Source organism: Thunnus thynnus, chromosome 5 (assembly GCF_963924715.1).
Source record: "Thunnus thynnus chromosome 5, fThuThy2.1, whole genome shotgun sequence".
Classification (NCBI taxonomy): Eukaryota; Metazoa; Chordata; class Actinopteri; order Scombriformes; family Scombridae; genus Thunnus; species Thunnus thynnus.
In genome coordinates this window covers 21,290,595-21,311,874 of record NC_089521.1, presented here as the reverse complement: position 1 = coordinate 21,311,874, position 21,280 = coordinate 21,290,595, and the positions used below count along the sequence as shown (strand labels likewise).

The following is a 21,280-nucleotide window of genomic DNA, read 5'->3' as shown; positions in this document are numbered from 1 at the left end:
GGAGGATGAGTAAGCACCCATATTAACATGAAAACCTGCTAATGGCGTCGCTATCAAGTTCCTAGAAGTGATAATGATGCATAAATCTTGGAGGAGCCACAGGCGAAATATTCAAAAACCAAAATTTGAATAAACATCTTCTAAGTTTGAAGAAAAACAGTGCGGTCCTACTTTGTTTTTGTCTGATAGAGAAGCACAGCCTGAGGTAGTAATTTAACCGACTGACACTGTTGCTGCCCTGTTTATTTTTTATTTTTTACCACGCAGGCTTCAACACATCGTCCTTATGTCTGTCGTGAACTGTCGGCCAAATGCCAAACATTAGCCAGCGTCTGGGAATACAGGCAGCTGAATAAATCGCCACAAGTGGCCCCAGACGTTCTCGGCTTGGCAGCAACAGTCACAAACCCCTCAAGCAGCTTATGGTGGGACTCGCATAAGGTGGTTGGAAAAAAAAAAAAAAAAAAGGTTGAACAAGGACACTCCCCCTTGTCTTTTACATTGAATACACTGCAGCACTTGAGAGAGAGAGAGAGAAAAAAGACATCAGAATATTAACAAGACTGCTGAAAACAGAAGCATGAATTCTCTGGAAAGTTTGCTCTTTAGGGAGGAGGATTTATGCCCGTGTCTTCTTGATCAGCACTGTGGAAACGCTGATGCAAAGAAGTCTAACATTTAGTGTGAATTTATAGAGAGGTTTGGCACTAAACTGAAAAGTTATGGTAGGCACTTGTTTCCAGTTGACATTTCTACTTTCAGAAATGTTTATAGGCTTTAATGCAGCATAACACAAACATGCACACAAACAAACGTATAATATTTAAGGCCCCGTGTTGCAGTGAGGTTGCGAGAAATGTGATTTTGTTGTCTGGAAAATATGATTAAAGAATGCTTACTACGCCTGATCCAATACAAATAAATCACCATAAAATTAATGGAATGTAAAATCCTAAATGGAGCAAAACAGGAGGAATCTAAATGGAGTAAAAACTAAACATAATTTAGGAGGAAAAAAAAACAAAACAAAAACAGATTTAGCAGGGTCCTGCAGTGTGCATCTCTCCCCCTCACCCCCACCCCCCCACACACATACACACACACACGCACACCTTTCATTTTGAAGGGATGTAATTTTGCTTTCTCCTCCTGCAGAGCTTGTTGCTCTGGTAACAGAGGGGGAACAGTGTGGTGTTGTTCAAGTGGCCTGACATTTTCAGGCCGTGTCTGAAGGTTCCTCTCAACTGTGGGAGGTTTAAAAAAGACACGACTGAATTAATTTGCAAACAAAAGCCTTTTTCTTTTTTTTTTTAGCTTTTAGATGAGCATTGCTAAACTGTTGATACATGCACATCTAAACACAGTCTGCACTAATGGCCCAACGTTGGTCTAAAACAAACATATTACCATTTCTTTTGATTCCCTCAAAAGTGCTGTGCTTTGTAGGATTTCACAAAGACGCAGACACAGACACTTTGCAAAATGATAAAGCAAAAGAATAACAGTGTTTACATGGCATTTCATATTTAGTCCCACAACCAAACTAACATCTTAGTGCCCTATTCAAAGCTGAAGACACTAATCTCGTGCAAGTAAACAGAAGAAAGACAGAAAAAGGAGCCGTTGAGACTCGGCACTACTCCTATATCTGTGCATATTGTGACCAAGTCGCATCAGCATCCAGTGACTTATGAGTTTTTGTGGCACTGTTGTGTACGCCCTTTATGGCCACAAACAACTGGTGCCAACAGAAGCTTCATGCCACAAGCCAGAGCCAGAGCTGGCAGCCGCTCCACAGTGGAGACACACCATGTTGGTTGGGTCATGCTTGGGGGATTACAACCAGGCAACTTGGGAGCCAACACTACGACACAGATGGACTATAACACAGATGGATCGCACAGCTGAGAGTTGAGGAAGACAGAAAAACTGTGGTCAAAATGGTCAATACACAAATGTAAAATGAAACAATTATTCGTTATGCGTTTCTGTCAGATAATGATCTATCAACAGCCTGTTCCGCTATTAATTTCCACATGTAAATCAATTTAGGGCTAAAAGTAATGATTAGTTTCATCATTAATCAATTAATCACTAAATGCAAAAAAATTAGTAGTAATACCAATCAAAATTTGCTGACATATTTATGTCCAACCAACAGTCCAGAAGAAAACCAACAAATAATTCATCTTTTTTTACAAAGCTGGAACAAATGAATTCTTTGCATTTCTGCTTAATAAAATTAAACAAGTAATCAATTATTAAAATAGCTGCTGACTATTGTCCTGTCAACTAAACGTTTCAGCATTAAATCAATTACTGCATTTGCAAGTTCAGCAACACATATGGCCAAGGTTAATGGTATTTGACACAGGCGTTTGTAGCTATTTATAAATCTATAGCCATCTATGTTTATCTGAGTTTTTATTTTGCATGTTGAGCTTGTCTACTTTGAACTTTGGAGGAAATTTTAGCAATAACAACCCCTACACATCTGCGATCTGGTGGCCCAGTCTGAAGCCAGTACAATGAATATGACCAAATTTTGGCAACTGTTGGCATGCCCACCAGCCATTTTGGCAAGGTATCTGTCTTTTGACGGTTCTTTTCAAATTCAAAAATCTATTTGGCTGGTAAAATGGTGAAAGGAGCTGATCATTGCGGTATTATTCCAAGTCATGCCTCACATCTCTGCCTTTTTCACTTCCCAGACTCTGTCCTGTAGCCACCACGAAAACAGAGAAAAGTCAAATGACACTCCTCTAAAATGTAAATTTCCTCGGCGTAGCAAACATCATTGCTATATTATAAATAGTGGTACAGTTTAGATTAATCCATACATCGTGTAAGTAAATCTGAACCCGAAAATAAAAGAATGTCTGTCTCGCCTTGCAGACAAAAATCCTTTATGTACAATGAGTCATCACAATACTAACCTAACACGACCCACGACGAGGGAGGCTAAGATGGTGTTTCATTTTAGATTCACTTTGGAGTATCATTAAAATTAAAGAGTGCAGGTTCCCTGACTCTCTATTCAGCAGAAAAATAAAATCATATTTCATCCAAAAGAAAGAACTGAGGCAATATGGCGGGGTGTTCAATTCTCTGACTAAGGGAACAGATTTTGTGCTGTAGTACAGTTTGGGGATGAGGCAGAACCTTATTCAATTCTGACCACTCTGGGACCAGAGTAGCTAAAAATAGCTCTCATTAATTCTGCCGTTGTGATGCTGCAACAGAGTGATTTTAGGGAAACTTGCAGCACGAACACTGGAGAACATTTAATAACCTCTTGTTATATTAAATGCCACGGATCGACTGAAACAAATGATGCAATACAGAAAAGAAAATGAATTAACTTTCTCTCTAGTGCCCATTTGTCGGTTTTTGTCTGCAGTGTCTGAGGAAAACAAAGAGAGGTAGATCATTTTCACAAGTCCTTTACGGTGCCAGGGCAGAAAACGTGGCTATTTTTAAAAAGATTTACAATGCAGAACGCTTAATGTTGGTCCTGGGATACTCATGTGTTACACAGTGTGGTAGTAAAGTACTAAATTTAGCTGATAATTTGGAAGATTAACTGAAACAATTTCCTGGGGACAATTACTCTGGAGTTTTGAGGATGCAGACAACCACAACTCTCCTTTTTCTAGTATCAGTCTGAGATTGGATACCACTCTTTTTCTGGAGAATCCTTATTTTAAGACCCAAATGAGCTTCTCCACTCCAACTACGGTTGAGTTCCCACATGATGAGAGCAGTACTAAAGCTCTCTAAGTCTCCTGCAGGAAAACAAAAAAAAAATCTCTTAATTTGTCCAAGAGGTTTTCTGCAATCAGAATCCTGTAACTGTTAAATCAAATTAGGAATGAAATTGACGAAATGACTAGCACGTCAGCGAATGAACAAATTGCTATGTCCAAAGAAGCATACTTTCAGAACATTGTGCAAGTTGCACTGCGGCCAAAGACAGAAAACAACAACAGGATCACACTCCACTGTGGCTGCTGGCAGTGAAGCAGCAAACAAGTAGAATAAGATGATTGATCACTTTAGAAATTGAAAACGATGTGCCGGGGAGTGCTGACAACTGCTAAAACTCCCATGCCTCAGAAAACGTATTCAAATGCAAATGAGGGCCCATGCCTTAGCACCAGTCAGGGGGGTCCCCTGAGAGTTAAGTGACACTCAGCACATACAACATGGTTAGACACTGTACTGCAGATCTCTAATGGAGGGCAGAGAGGGAGAGATGCAGCATTGAAAGAGCGATAAGAAGGTCAAAAGATGAAACCTATTAACTCTGACATAAAACTTAATCACCAGCCATTACAGCCATGAAAGACACACACTTGCATTATTTAAAAGCTACAGTTAAACAGACTTCCACCTCATCTTTGGTTTGTTGCTTGCGTATGTAGACAAAACTGGAAGCATGACGGTTAAAATAGAAGATCAGAGGTACTTACATCAGTTCATTCTGCTCACTACAGAGGATACAGACAAAAGCGTCTCCAGCCTCCAGCTACTGCTTAGTAAATCCAGCAGGAGATTCCAGCAGACGCACATCAGCAGCCTCAGTGCATGACCGCACCAATCAGTGCTGGGAGGGACTTGCCCCCACCTTCCTTTCCCCTTCTATTTTCTTAGCTCTGAAACAACTGAAATTACGACCACAGGTGAGGGGTTATGAAAGACTCCCTGCAGCTACACCCTAACGCTTCCTCTGTCCCGCAAGGGTTCGTGTCCTCTCTCATCATCTTACTTCAATTCATTCAAATTTATCCCTCCCTCCAACTCTCTCCTTACACGCTCATGGGATCGAAGCAAATCCCCTCTGGCTTGGCAGCGATCTGTGTGGGATCTGCAGTTCCGCTACAGCATGGGACTCCTCTGTACTAGCGAACATCCATCCGCAGTGTAAACTGCTGTATCGGACTTAACCCTCAAGCTGCCGCACTGAACCAGAGCAGAATCCATCAATTCTCTCAGCATGTGGGACATTATTACGCCCTTCCTCCCCAGGTGTGCTGCATTACATGCATAAATTATGCTAAACGTGTCAGTCACGTAGCACAGAGGATGACCAGCCATCAAACAGACAGTTAAGCATAAACAATACACGAAGACGTAATACTCTGTTGTTGTTGTTTTTTTTACTGCAGCTGATCACGTAAAGACAACAAAAACATAATCTCCATTGAATTTTACCACCAACAGAAATTAACATTGCAAACAAAGCAGATAAAAATAAAACCAAACACAACAGCCCTAGAAAAGGAGGCTGAGAGGAAAACAAGAAGGCACATGAGACTTGTATAACATCCCACATACACAAGGATGGTTGCCCGGGGAATTTCTGACATCTGAACAAATGGATATTAGGGCAACATGATGTGTTTAACAGTCATTTGCTATGCACTAGTGCAGTGCCCGTTCAAAACGTGCGTGTTTGAAATGGGGCCGATTGCCTGGCCTCCGGTATTGCTGCTTCAACACGTATAAAAATTAATACCGTTGATGTGAGGTATGTTTGAGTACAAGTATAAACTTTTCTCTGACTCACCGTATAGCTCTGATCACCAGCTGTGCTATCCTTTTATTATTATGGAGTACAAAAAAAAAAAAAAAAAATCAGCAACATAAATATTTTTTGGTCAAAAAAAATTTATGCAGGGACTTGATGGTTTAATGAACACTCACACTCAATATTTTCAGTACTTTTTTCGTTATTTGACTATTATACACGTCATTTAGCCACTTTCAGTTAGGCCCTATGCAGTTTCCATATTATCAAATTTTATCCTGAGTAAGAATATCCACTCACACTAATCCAAATTCATTTCCTGATTCAGAGACAAGCTCTGGACCGTCATCACTTCAACATCCTGCTCTTTTTACTCCTAGACGGCAAACTCCGCACTCAGACACAGAGCTGAGCAGCTCGCTGTTCATTCAAAGTTTATTAATAGTAAACATGTCACGTGTCAAAGCACACCATGTGAAAATACTTTCCTCTGACTCGCTGTACAGCTCTGATCTCCACCTGTGCTCATGACATGCAGTTGCAGAGCCCTGAAGCCCCGCCCCGCTGCTGCAGAGCTGAGCCGCTCTTTGATCGCTGGTTTATTCAAAGTTTATTAATATTGAACGTGTCACGTGTCCAAATTGCACCAAATTTGACACCGCACTTCTTTGGGTCCCCAGCAATACAGCCACCAAGTGTGAAGTAGATCGGATGAACAGTTCTCGAGATATGCAAAGGACACACATACATACTGACGGAGTCCTTGCTCTAGTTAGATTCCCTGATTCAATTTTCATCACGCTAAAATGTCACTGCCCTTGTTATTTTGTTTACGTAGCATTAAAAGCAGTTCAATAAGATGTTTTATGGGAAATGAAGATGATGAACTTGACAGCGTGTGCAAATGTGTGAACATGTAGTTTCATGACATCATTAATAACAAGTGACAGCCACTAACTTGCCATTATTCAGAGAACAGCTCTACCATGCAGCTTCCAGCGAAAAGGCAAATAAAAAGCAAAGACACTGTTCTGTCCAGTGGAAAACATCTTTGTATCCAATCAAGTGGCATTTAGAGGACAGGGTATGACAACTGGTCAAGAATGTTTATATTTGTTCTAGCAGTCGAGACATTTTTCCCCAACACTGTTAGGACTTGTGTGTTTTCTGTGTAGGAACATACTGCATGGTTGCACAAACATTCAAATTCATCCTAAGGCTAACTTCAAGCATCTGCAGAATGTGCCAACCACATATACTGAAGCATTCCTTGTTGTCTATGAAGGACTGCAGTTTCCCTCATCACCAATAGGAAACACATGGTATACTGCATGGTGTAGTTGTTATAAAGGTTGGAGTTATCGTCCTCTTTACAATGCAGCTATTTTTCCAGGTCACGTTTGGAGGACAGATGTGACTACAGCCACGGAAACCAACTCCTGTACCATTTAGTTCTTTTATACTGTATCAGTGTGTGATGTAGCAACATTTCATTACTCAACATCAATTCTTGAAACGCTTTTGTAAAGGACTGCTTGTTCCTTCACAAATTTCTAAGGATCAAGATTACCAAATACTGCTGTATGTAAAGGCATCATTTGCACTTTGCCTTTGACATGCTCTTTTTAAGCAGGTTAACCAAACCATAATCACTGCCATGAATCCTGTGCATCCAGACACTGTGTCATTAAAGATTTGTTTGTGACTGTGAGAGAAGGAATGCATTACATTGAAAATAATAAAAATACACACAATGCAATGAAAAGGTAATGGTAAATGGACTGCACTTCTATAGCGCCTTTCTAGTCTCCTGACCACTCAAAGCACTACAATACATGTCAACATTCACCCATTCACACACACATTCATACACTGATGGTAGAGGCTGCCATGTAACCTGCTCAACAGGATCTAATCTAATGCACATTCACACACTTTGGGGTTCAGTATCTAGCCCACACTTCGACATGTGGACTGTACACCAAACAAGGACTTGCTACGTTCTGCAGGTAGGTGCTGACCCTACCTGAAAATCAACATATTTGACAAACAATGTAAAAATCTTTCTTGGCCTCCAATCTTCCGATTAGTGGAGCCACAGCCGCCCCCAAAGGAGGAAGCAGAAACTCTTCAAAAGGCAATATGGCGCCAATGTAGCTGGCGGTGTGCAGCTTTGAAGCAGCAACAAAGAAAAAGGAAATCTCCATGCTGTAGGCTAAATCAAACGATAAGATCGCTATATCAAGCACTCTGTATCTGAAGGACTTAAGCTCAGTTGACTATAATGCTGATTCCTTTATTGGCTCGTTTGTTTATCTGCTAACGGACGGCATGGCTTCTCGCTCGCCTTGTAATCCAGGTACAAGTACACCTGTAGAGAAAACCGATCTGAATACTTTTGCAAGAGGGGAAGCCCAAGTCAATCAGGAAAGAAAGATTGTCTAGCCATGAACTGCAACAAAGACCTGAGCCTAAAGACACAGAATATAGTCTCATATTGCTGTGTGAGGAAATTTATTGAGTTTATTAATAAACTCAATAAATTGGACATTCTGGATGCAAACAGAGATAAAGGATCTGAAAGAAATAATCAATTCCATGAAGTTTGAAAATGAGGAACCAAGAAATGGTTATTGGGACGCGGAAAAAGAAATCATATGCCTCAAAAAGGAAAATGGAAATCTGAGGGAAACCGTGACAGATCTTCAGTACAGATCGATAAGTGATAATCTAATTATCACTGGCATACCTGAAGTCCTCGGTGAACATGTGGAAGGTTAAAACATTCTTCCAAAAGAAGCTCAACCTTTCAGAGGAGACAACAAAGGAGATCATCTTTGCCCGAACACATCATCTGGGAAAGACAAGACCGTTTGCAGACGTGGCTGCTCCAAAAACTCCAACGCCAATTGTTATCAAGTTTGAACACTTCAAGCAGCGACAGCAGATTAAAAAAATCTGGGCCCAAGGCTTAAAGGTAAGCCTTTCAGAATCTCTGAACTGTTTCCAAGAGTGTTAATGGAGAGGCGCAAAGTGCTTTTACCACTTTATCACCAAATAAAAAAGAAGAGGCAAAAAGGCAAACGTGACTACCGATAGGTTATATGTGACTGATAAAGTGTATATGGATCCAGACTCTACTCCCCGGCTTGAATCACGGTTCTGAGCTCACCTTCCCACCTTTCCTTTAATACAATGAATTTCTTGATATGGCCAGGCCTGTTATTTCATTAACGGTGGAATTCCTCAGTTTCTAAATGGACTAATCTGGTTATGATGCTCGCCAACGTATGTGTGTAAAGGAAAATATTGTCTGCTGTACATGTGCTGCCAAACTTGCCAAAACATAAAAGTATTTGTTTTTATTGGTGGTTTTTATACTGAAGCTCTAATATGTCCAAGTTATACATGTCAAGCATAAATTGTAATAGTTTAGCTGATAAGAAGAAAAGGGGAGACATCTTTACTTGGCTTACAGATAAAAACTATTACATATTTTGTTTACAAGAGACTCACTTTACCCAACTGGATGAGATTAAATGTAAAAAGTAGATATTGTGGTCAAAGATACAATAATACATCACGCAGGCAGATTCATTATACAAGATATATTAGTGGATAGCATAGAATTTGTATCAATAAATCTATGCGCACCTAATTCTGACGATCCACTCTTCTTTGAAGACATTTTCAAAACGTTGCAAGAAAAAAGGCTATAAATTTAATAACAACAGGAGACTACAATACTGTACCGGATGAAGATTTGGATCAAAAAGACATACAAACTAAGAGCCTATAATGCTATTTCTAGCATCATTATAAGTCCTCATTAGACTTAATTGACATATGGAGATTGTAGAATCCGAAGCAAACAAGATATACATGGAGACGAGGAAATCAGGCAAGCAGAATAGATTACGCTATTTCATTTTCATTGACTCCAAAAATTAACAAAGTTTGGATTAAAGAAAGATTTAGGTCAGATCATCATCTTATAATTTTGAGCATTACAGCGTTTCATAGGGGCCCAGGATACTGGAAGTTAAATCAGCAGTTATTGAAGGATAAAGAACAGCATCCCTTGTACCTAAATTTATTTTAAGTCCACAGTGGTTCTCAGCAAAGTTTTTGATGTCTGTTCATCCTCTGTATCACAAAGAACTCAATCCTTACCTTCAGTTAACTGTTTTTCAGTTTACTATTTTAAAGCAAGTCATTTAAATATTTATTAGGTTTTTTGGGAGAGGTCCTAGTCAGTTGGTTTCAATACTGATATCATCAACCAGAATCCTGTTATGAAATCCAAAGGAGTGTTAATGGTACAAGAGAAATATTCTGATTAAGGATAAGCCTTTGTTTATGAGTGTTTGGAAAAGGAATATTATTTATAAATGATCACTTGAACAGTGATAGATAGATAGAAGTCATGTCTTATCTTACAGTTGTATACAGCAATATTTATGACCGAGCAGCTATACCACAAACGTGGAAAAGGAAACTATCGTTATGTACAAAACCAATGGCATGTTACCTCTACATTAAGGATACAACATGGATAAACAAGAGAAAAATAAACAATATATCAGTAGCTATCAGCAGTAGCTATTCAGTCAAAATGGGAGGATTTGTTAGACAAATGTACTCCAAGGGAGGGAGTTTTTACATACATTTACACAACTACTGTTAATGTCTACAACTAAATCTAATCTACGGGTACTTGCCTACAAAGAAAATGCTTAAATATGGGGCATCCAAGTATGTGACTTGTGTAGATTTTGTGAGAAGTAAGAAAAGTCAGATTTGATTTTATTTTGCTATTGTAAGGAAGTTGCATTAGTTTGGATTAAAGTTCAAGACTGGATCTCAGTTGTCCTTTAACTACAATGTTTAGTGATTTAAGGGATGATGACGGAAAAGACTTAAACAACATCATCATTACGATGGGAAAAGCATTTAAATTTAAAGCTAGAAAAAAGACAGCAATCAAACGCTGAACGTTTCAAAATGTTTTTGAAGTTGGCTCTAGAAAAGGATGTTAATAGGAATAAAGAGCAGAATTTATTTTTTGGACGCTTTGAGTCATGGTGAAGGCTGGAGTTAACAAAAAAAAACATTGGAATGTCAATAAATGTCAACTAAAGGGATGTAAATATGTTCATTTTTTGGCTGTATAATCGAACAAATAATTATGAATAGGTGTGTGTATGTGGATATGTATATGAATATGTGTGTGTGTGGTATATGCGATGTGATTATGGTTGTGTGTAGCTATAGTTTCTTCTTTCTTTTTATTTTCTAATCTGTTGTTGGTGGTGTTACTGTTATTATGTTTCTTTACATGTATGTGTATGTATTCCTTTGACATTGTGTAATTAAAGAGAAAAAGCTCTTCAAACCCTGCAGGTTTGCCAAACTGTGACAGGGTGAAATCTGACAAAGAGAAGCATTCAAGGTTCAAAAGAGAAACAGATTTACACATTTTTACAAAGATTTAGCCCAGATTCATCAGCACTATACACCTGACACCAAACCAAGGCCGTGTTGGTCATTACAACACACACATCAGTCAGGATAATGATCGAGTTGGACAAACCTGACAGACACCGAGTCACCGCTGGCAAAGGGGACGAGTTAAATTTACATCCCTCTGAGCAGAGCCAGAGAGCGAGGTGACAGATTCCACTCATAGTTTGCTCTCTCCACTACCTTCTGCCTACCAGCCTCAAAATTAATTATTTCCACATCAACCAAAAGAGGCACATAGAGAACCGGAGCTGCTAATCGCTACAAGTCAGCAGTTCAGCCACTGCGACTTGTTTTATTTTATGATACTTGATTCATGACTGCAATGGAGAGGTGGGATTACACTCCGCAAGATAAATACACTCCTCTTATTAAACACTCCAAAAACACAAAGTTATCCATACAAGTAAACCACAGTTCTATGTCTAATAACTGGAAATAGGGAAAAAATTAAGCTAGTGATTACAGAATGACAACTTTGGCAGCAGCATTTTCTTGTTGCATTTTACAGAGTTGTAGCATTTTTTTTAAAGGAAGAAAATCCAATTCTGTTGACTACTATTATACTACTGTATACTATAACAAATCTCCATCCTGATGTTATATGTATTCTCAAAATAGTGCCAATAAGTAGTGGGAAAAAAAGTATCTCTTATCAAAATAAATAAATGTACACATAGGGCTTTTCAAGTCAAACAATTACGCCCCACACTTAAAGTGGTCATGTCTGGGGGAAAAAAGTCTAGACACAAAGTTACTTGAGCAGCAAAAATTTCTGTGTGGGATGTGTCTCTCAGGCAGCATGTGGCCAGTGGCCATAAAACATTGAATAAACTCTGTTGGCCCCACACACACACACACACACACACACATACACACACACACACACACACACACACACACACACACACACACACACACACACACACACACACACACACACACACACACACACACACACACACCTTACGAAACCTGTCAAAACCACACTTGTCTTCCAAGTTCCAATGGAGGAAGCTAGCAGGCATTTAAGCTGGCTGTCAACACTGTAATTAACAACTGATCAGATTAGATTTGTGTTTAGACGGTATGATAATTTGCTGTTACAACAACATAGTTTTTCTGTCCGACAGTATAGTAACATGGAAGTTCTGCGATTTCTTTTCCGACTGTTTTTAGGATGATTGGTTGCTCTCTGCACTTTTTGTCATAACACGTAACATAAACCATGTCATGTGGTGCAGGAAAAAGCTAAAATACTTGAAATCAAGTCTGAGTGGTCAGGCTGAGTTGTTTCCCTCCTAAAATATGATATTAATCCCACAGACTAAAGCATTTTGAATCTAAACTGAACTAACTCTTTTTTTGCTGAAATTCAAATGTGTAAAATGACACTAAATTATCGTTTACCTGTTAAGAAGAGGAAATTCTTTCTTGGCTATCTTTAATTTTTATTTGTTGGGTTTATTTGTGTTTGATGACTTTTTACTGGTGTTTAATTAACATGTCACAGACTATCGACAAATAAAGTAATTTTTTTAGATTTTTTTCCCCGACCTTTCCTTCCCAGGAAATATGACCTGTGTAATATGTTCATGCCACTTTATTCTTACTCTTTTCTATTGTGTTTTCATTTGAGCAAAGAGTGTTGCATCTTCACACCAATAAATTGTTTGTATCTGATCTGATTGTGTCGACAACACAACAAAAGGAGAACAGCAGAGTCTATGTCGGGGCTCCACAGCTGGAGTCGTAACCAGCAGCCTGTTGCACCAGCTGTGTGTGAGTTCAAACTAGTTATAAATGCAAATTATTACTAAGTTGTGATTTGCGCATTACTAAAATAAAAGCAGTTGCACCATAGAGATAAATTACAAACTACAACTCTAAGTAACAACTACATAGTTACACATGCCTCTAGGGTAGGTGTAAATCATAAAATGTCAGAATTATACTCACTGATGGTAAAACAGCAGTTTTTCTGCCACACGGTATCATTTTTTCATTAACTGCATGCCATTTTGAAACACAGTAATCCAGTGGAGACCCAATTTATTGATATGTTATTTCAATATCGATCTAGCTTACTACGATGCCAAGTGACTCATGCCAGCCAGAAAGCTAATGCACACGGTAACCATGACAGTGGAACTCTATCTTTGACCGTTGATTGACGACTTGCCTTAGTTATGACTTTATGTCCAAACTAGTTAGGTTATGGCCCAAGTAATCGTGGTGCAACCAATTTTAGTAGCTGATTTAGTTACAAACTAACTAGTAGTTACGAAGTCTCGAGTGTCGACTCCCTACCTTAGGAGAGGACTTACATATAGCTGGTATAGCCCAGTGCGGAGCTTGAGTGTGTCCTGAACACACGGACCAGGAAATCAGCTCCTGAACTGAATCAGCCCGGTGGAACTTATCAGTGCCCCACACAGAGCACACAAGAGGGCAGGAATGTGCTGATAAGCTGAGCTACTGACCTGAACCCCTCCTCCTCTCCGTCACAGTGATTGAAATGAGGACAACGAAGCCAATGAAAAACAGTAATGATATGGGATGTTTCTGCGCCATTAGAAAAAGGAGGTTCATGTTGAAATGTGATTGATGAGAGATTTTGCAAGCCTCTTCATCCTGATAATTCCACGCCTCTTTCAAACAGGGATTTACGACGGCCTTGATTTATACAAGTGAGCTTCTGTATAACTGGAGCCATGGCCATAATGTAAACGTGCCATTTGTTAGAGAGACTTGCTGTACTATAGGAACATGGACTTTAATGTCGTATTTTTATTTGATGTTTGCTAGGAAGTTGTAGCACGGCCATATATCAGAGCAATGACCTTTTAATGCCCACAGCAAGGATTAATCAACTTCCCAACTACACACCTTTTCTCCAAAAAGTAGCCTAAAATCTGAGTTGCATAAAATAAGTAAGGAACAAAAGATAGTGCACCAACTATTTAAAGCCTGACCCACAAAATATCATTGATGAGACCTATCAGTAAATGTAGTGCAATTTACATATGAACTAGGCTATATTTTATCCAGAATACAGTTGAGATGTGTAACTTTTTTGTTAGCATGTTAGCTAAATTTGCAACCCAATGGTACCCGTTGCATTAGAATTCATCTTGTACCAATCAAGCCACACTGAGGAACATGCAGAGTAACATTTGAGAGGACATAAAGAGGGAGAAGGCATTAGACTGGGCTGCAAAAAAACCTCCTAAACTGGGAAAAAAAAGATTGTAATGGAAGTATAAGCTCAGGAAGGGTGAAACAATGGGTGAGAAATGAGTCCATCTCAGTCTCAAGTCACACCTCTCAGTGAGTGAAAATCTCACACTTGATGGTGATGCCAACTATACAAAATAATCCATGGTATGAGCATGGATACAATACTTCAAGATAGTGCGGGGTAAATAATTTTCCTTTTCATTCTAATGGCACCTCTGGGTTACTGCTAACACTGTTCCCACAGTTTCCAAACATTTCTTGGCATTGTTTTCCAGCACCCTGTCTCTACACAGTTAGAGCATTATTCTCTTCAAAGAAGCACCAGAGGCCATCTACCCTTTTATATTCATAACATAAACCATTTGTGTGCACATTAACTTACATACAAACCTGAATTTAAACAAGGTTTAATTTCTCAGAGGCGCTCCTTGTGTTAACACGTCATACAAAATAAAAACAGTAATGAAGTCTCATTAGTGTGTCTGTTTGTAACATAGGTATGTTATAAGCAACATCTGGACGAGCGTCTTGTTTCAGACAGTTTCTAAAAATACACAGAACCACGAGACTGCAGTCAAATTCGACTTAAGTAGGCAAAATATCAGACACATTTGACCTTCCAAAACCACGATGACTCAGATGACTGCTGTTCCTATGACAGCTTAGGGCAACATGATTTAAAGGCCAACATTTATGGCTGCCCTTGAGCAGCTAGATACTCTCTTCATGTCAGGCCACATGCTTGCCAGAGGCATCCCCTGCTCAGCACTATAATTTGAATTATTTAAAAAGAACACACTGAATTAAACTGTGCAATGAAACCTCTAATGGCTAAGACAAATATAGTCTGCATTTTGCCTCCCCCACTTAAATTTGGAAAATCTGTTGCCCTGCCAAGCTGCCATTTATATAACTTTGCAACGCTATCGTGAGGCCAGTGATGACATATTCAGTCAAAAACCTAAAGGTAATCCCTTCTTACAGATTCTAATACTGAGATGTGCAGAAATTAATCATACTTCCATTGAAAGAGAAAATTATTCATGTTATAGTTGAGAAATGTAATATTACTGCATGCTTTAAATAGTATTTTGGTAGCTTCCTTTAAATTCAAAGCCTATTATCCATTTTTCAAACTAAACAAATAAATCTATGACATCTTCTCTGCCTTGTAGCATTATCAAAAATAAGAAAAAAAACAACCTAAAAAGTAGAGCTGAGCCATAATGGCTACATTAAAGATATATTTAATATAATACCAAATTTTGGCCAAGATGTGTTCATACAATAAGTACTCTACATTAGGGTTGTGGGATATATTTTGGAAAGCTGGCAGACGCATTCACTGAACTTGAACAGTTAAATTAGTTCAGTTAACTGTTTCATCCATATAAAGCAACTGGCTGAGGTTAATGCATTTATGCCAAATCGCATTTACCGGGATCCCGGATAAATTGAACACTAAAAGAAATAATAACATGTTCGTCTCCTCACTATCGTTACATATTTAGTACACCAGTCAGATGATGAGAGTGGACAGTGTACCAACAAGATAACGTCATCAGCTCCGTCTAACGGCAGTTAACGGCAAACGAAAAAAACGGACAAAACAAGCGATACTGTCCATCAATACTCAACAGGTGACGACTGGTGCTTTATTATTCATGTTAGCCGCAGTCTGTCCGTTTGTACGGACACGAAAACAGTCAGATAGTTCGCCTAGATGTGTTAAGCGAAACCAAACACAGACTGCAGCCCCCCGACACACAGCTGACATGACAGTGCGTTATTATGACAGCTGGTTTAACATCGTGTACATGCAGGCAAGTATCTCTCGGTGTCACCAAAACTAATGCCAGCTAACAAGCTAACATTAGCCAACTGCTACCTAGCTTCGCCCACTTTGCTTTTACTAACCGGCCATCAAAACAAGGTGAGCCACCGCCTGACCTTCCCCTTTAATTTTGAAAAACCGATGTCATATTTCTAGCTGCGGACCTCACGTCACCACTCACTCTTTGCCTCCTGCAGTCTGACGCTTCATAAATCTTGTGCCCCCTTAATACCCCTCTTGGTCAAATCAACCCCCTAGCTGGCCGACATTTTGTTACAGCAGCTAGGCTAGCTGTACCCAGCTAATGTTACCTGGAAGCTCCGCCCGGTGACAGCTCGACCGCAGGGCAGTTTGTGACTCAGTATTACAGCTTATGCAAGCTCCACAAAAAATAATGCAATTGACATCATTATTCGTGCGCTCAATAAAAAGATAACGCTAGCATGTTGGGTAACTAGCTTACCGCTTAGCATAGCGCGTACATGCAGTTCGCTAGCAGTGAGGTAGCTAAGTTTACCTCCGCTTGTACCGTTATCGCTCGCTTGTGCCCGCAGGGGGGACACACACATCCACTCAGCTCCTGCTTATGGAGCAAAAAATATATACTCTCTGAAATAACGTACTCACGGATAAATCAAGAAAACCCATTCACCTTCGCAAAAGCAATGGTCCTCACGGCGTGCTTGTTAAAAATGTTACAGAAAAAGAGAAAGGTCTTCCTGGTGTGGCTCCAGAGCAGCAGCCGCCGCACTGCAATGGCAGGCAGTGGATGAAGCCTTCCCTTCCTCTCTTCCCCCCTCCCCGCCCCCCCTTCTGCTCTCACACTTCGGCTGCCTTCACCGCCGCTTCACCGGTGACAGTGACAGGTTCGCCTGGAAGAAACCATTTCGGTTTGTCCGCGGGGGGGGAGGAGAGGAGAGGAGAGTAGAGGAGACGAGAGGAGGGGGAGAGCAGGGATGCAGAGAGGCTGTCCACAGCAGCCGCAGCAGCAGCAGCAGCATCCAGCGCCATTCCGGCGTGAGAACAAACGGTCGACGATGAGGATGAAAATGCTCTAGTGAAGCTTTCAGCGCCTGGTAACCACATCAGTACCCACAATGTATGAATTAATGGATGCGACTGTTAATAATATGTCGTCTATTGCAAATTTATTGATTAATAAGGAGAATACCCCTACTCAAAAAACAGCATACTAATCCTGAAAAAATACTCCAGATTAGAGCTACTGCACTTTTATCACGGAAAGGTCCCAATATATGAGTATTATCAACAATGATGGCAATTAATTTAGAAAATTCAGTATTAGACTATAACAATAATATAATAATATAATTATATCCTATTTATATTTATATTATATATTATATCCTATTTTTATGGGATATTATTTAGACAAAATGACAACCCACTTTAAATTTACGGATTGATGACAGGAATCATGAATTAACTATATTGCACATAAATTGATGTTTATTTTAGTCTTTTTCATCAGCCCATTTTTTTTGCTTCTACAAAAACAAAACAAAAACCAGGCTACTGCTTTTATGTTAGTGTCTAGTTGATCAGAAAAGAACTGACAGCTCTCAAAATGGATAATGAGATTAGCAAGGTCTAACAGTTTTTACGTAGACATAGCCAACTGTATGTGTCCATAAAAACTTCTCTAGGATATGTTTAACAAAATAAAATTATATGAGATAACCTGGTAATGCAGTAAAAAAAAATGCAACAAAAAACAGTTACAGTGTCTGCTTAGAAACAGTTAATATCCCTGTCTGAACTTCATACAGGCAACTGAAAACTTCCTCTTCCAGGTGATATGATTTGCCTATTGCACCAGTGGTAGAGACATCTACGGGAAGACTGCCGTAGGCCTAACAAGTCATTGTGCACACAGAGCATTGTAAGCTTTGCCTTTGCCACATGTGACACAAGGAGTTACATCTTATCTTTAAAGAGCCTTTAACACGCATCCTGATCACACAGAAAGCTAATAAATCGACGTAAGGGTGAGACAGCTATTAAGTTTGCAGTGAGGGTGCAGCTATATTGTCCTCATGCACCTAAAGAGAGAGGTGATTAAAATTTGTCTTTATATTGTACTTTTAGCTTTATTTGATGATGCAAAAAGACTATTTGCACAGCACATTTCAACCAAGTGCTGAGCAGTATTTGAGTTTCAGTGTTCAAGACTTGCCAAAAAAGTTTTTAAATTGCTTATGCATACAACAACAGGATTTTTTTTTTTTTACACCTGTTATGTAAACAGCCAACAGCAAGATGCAATAGATATCTGGTAGTTAACACCTCTACAGCCAGAACATCTGGATGCATAATCTCTATATACCAATGTAAAAGAAAAAAAGGAGACGTGGACTTTCTTATGTTAAGTAGGTGTTAATATTTATGGTCAGATTTGACAGATCAAATTTTAAAAAATGAGTGGTTTGATTGATTGGGACACCTTTGAAACAAAGGACTGAACAAGGACAAGATGGCCCATCCCTTATGCCTTTCCGTGTGTGTGTGTGTGTGTGTGTGTGTGTGTGTGCATAATCAGGAAAGACTGTAATTTATTTCAAAATGTTAGCTCTCTGCAGGATGAAAATTAGAGGCTTTCTGCATGAATGCTTTAATATATTAAGTGAAAAAGGCAGTGTGAAGAAATCTATTTGGATATCAGCTTTGACTACAGCAAACATAAACTCTTTATAGGGAAAGCTGAGGTAGGCTACTTAAGTAGTAATGACATGCTGCATAAAGCCATTTAAAATTCAGAGGATAGAACTAAAATCCACCCTACAGTCACGATGCTCAATACTCCTTCCCATGGGGTATACAGATTTAATCAATATACAGTAGAATGTAAATTGTGCACTGCACCAAACCCCACTCTTAAGACTCTATCACATGCACTTTAGTTTTTTTGTGCTGGCCTTCTAGAAGTACCTAATTCTCTGCAGCACCTTCTGTTGTGCATTTTATCACTTTGAGATTGTGTGACCGTTCTTGTCACTTCTACCTCTGGCGCTAATGAGCGCAGGAGAAGATAGGGGCTGAATATAATGCTGGAGGAGCACAGAGGTCCCGCAATGTTGCTGACGTAAGGAGACTTGCCGCAGATTCCATTGGAGGATCGTAAGGAGAGGGGGGCGGGGGCATCTTGAATGGAAGAATGCGAGTTGGTCAAGGTCATAAGAATAAGATAAACAAGGGCAGTCATAGATATCCTGTGGAAAAACAAAACATGATGAACAGCAGGATATGGTGTTAAAAAAACTCTGTTAAAACTCCACAATAAACATATTTGTGACCTGCACTTCTACAGTTGTGTTTTGTTGAGTGTCCATTGGTAGTGATAATAGACAAACCTTTAGCAACATGTCAGGACAGTATGTGACTCAGTATGAATGATGGTTAGATGATAGCAGTTGTTATCATGAGTTAACATCATGCAGTATTAAAGCTGACTAAAGTAATGAGGCAGAAATATATAATCAAGCTATCAAACCTCTCTGGAAATGCATGAATGTAAACTTTTTTTACAGTCAGTATGTGACTGACTGGGCTTTGATGTGAGCTTATGCTGCTTAATCTATCTCTGTTGAAGCCCTTGAAATACCCTCTGTTAATGCTACGACAGTGTTTGCATCACTGGCTCCAACAGCACAGAGGGAGTTTCACATGCCGTGCAACAGAATTATGCAGACCCTCTCTCCCCATCAGCACATTTAGACACAGAGGCAGAATCCAAAGCGGAGTATGACTGCAGGAAAGAAAAAAAAAATCACACGAGTGGAAAAGCAAATTAGAAATTCACAGCAGGTTGGCTTTTAGAGTGCACTGCCCCTGACGGTGAGCGAGTCACCTCTCAGCTGTACAGGTCAGGAAAACAGCCTACTAAGCAAAGGTTGGCATGGCTATCTATGAGCTTTAATGACTGCAGCTATCAAATGACATGACAGACGTTAAACATAGCACTGCAGCAGAGGAAAATAAATGCTTTTGTCCAATAGCGGTGTGAGAGTTAAAAAAAAAAAAAAAGATATTATGTGACACTATGCTGCCAAAGCTGCAAGATGATATACAAAACTTTATGCTTCTTATCTTGTTATCCAGTCTTTGGTTTTACAAATTGGAGTATATCAATGTAATCCCATAATGGAGTGCGCTGGCTACTGTACAGAGGCTTGTATTTTTGTGACTTCTGTGTTGTCCTCTGTCAATATCACTGACCTCTAGTACGAGAAAGCAGCACACTGACTTGACGGCCAGCCCATTAGTTCAGCATAGAAATTCCTTACACGAGGCTCCGTAATGCCACACGAGCTGAGAGACAGACAGAGGTCCATGATCTAGAAAGCTTGAGCTACCTTGTAAAGTCAGCAGTAAAAAAAAAGACACTTATCAAAAGGTGCTTTATAGAGGAGTAAAGTGTGACCTTGGTGAAGAGGAGTTGAGGATGTGCAGCAGTAAAATGCAGCTGAAACATGCTGGAGTTTGGCTGCAGCCTCCTGTTCTAAGTCCAGCTTATTAGCAGCTGATTTTACAGTATGTGATTGCACCACCTGTCTCACAAAAGAAGAAATATCTCATCATTCATCCGGAGTATAACATTTAGATCCTCAATGAGTATACAGATAGATTTTTTTAAGATAATGATCCAGCCGGCTTTGCTCTTTTGGCTTTTGTGTACTCAGCTTTTATACAGGGACTAACGAAATCAATAAAACAATAGATTTTGCAGAGGACTAATTTTGCTCTTTTGTGTTTTTCTTATAGCCTGCTGCATGTTAAGAGATGCATTTTGGTGTTTAACTGGCTGCAGTGGAAATGCAGCAATGAAACAAATTTGTATAAATCATGACATTAATAAATATCATTCTGCTAACTATGTGCATAGATGACTTATCTGTAAAAAAAAAAAAAAAAAAAGACTGTGCTTGCATTCATTTGCAGTACTGCAGGGTGATCGTGATAGTGACTTTTACAAACACTTCTGCTTTGAAGTCAGGTATTTCATGCAGTGTGACATAACGTTGAGCCACAGGCAGCATGAGAAAGAGGCAAACACCATCTGACACCGTGAACATACAGGATGTGATTGACAAAGGCACCAATCTGGATTTACTGACTCATACATTTCAAGCCTA

General features: G+C 39.5%; 1 protein-coding gene across 13 annotated transcripts in view; it reads right to left on the bottom strand.

Moving 5' to 3' along the window:
- Positions 1–21,280, bottom strand: part of tjp1b (tight junction protein 1b) — a 59,656-nt gene that overhangs the window by 20,734 nt on the left and 17,642 nt on the right. Inside the window, exon 1 of one of the 13 annotated variants that reach the window (XM_067590071.1) lies at positions 16,780–16,933. The exons of 8 other annotated variants lie outside the window; for them this stretch is intronic. Coding sequence is in view for 1 of the 5 variants with exons in the window: in XM_067590069.1 (XP_067446170.1) it covers positions 16,755–16,775 (21 nt within the window). In the remaining 4 variants the exon portion in view is untranslated. Of the gene's footprint in view, positions 1–4,472; positions 4,492–16,308; positions 16,363–16,438; positions 16,458–16,754; positions 16,934–21,280 lie in introns of those variants that run through there. 4 more of the 13 variants (XM_067590069.1, XM_067590073.1, XM_067590072.1 and 1 more) reach the window with 4 other exon arrangements.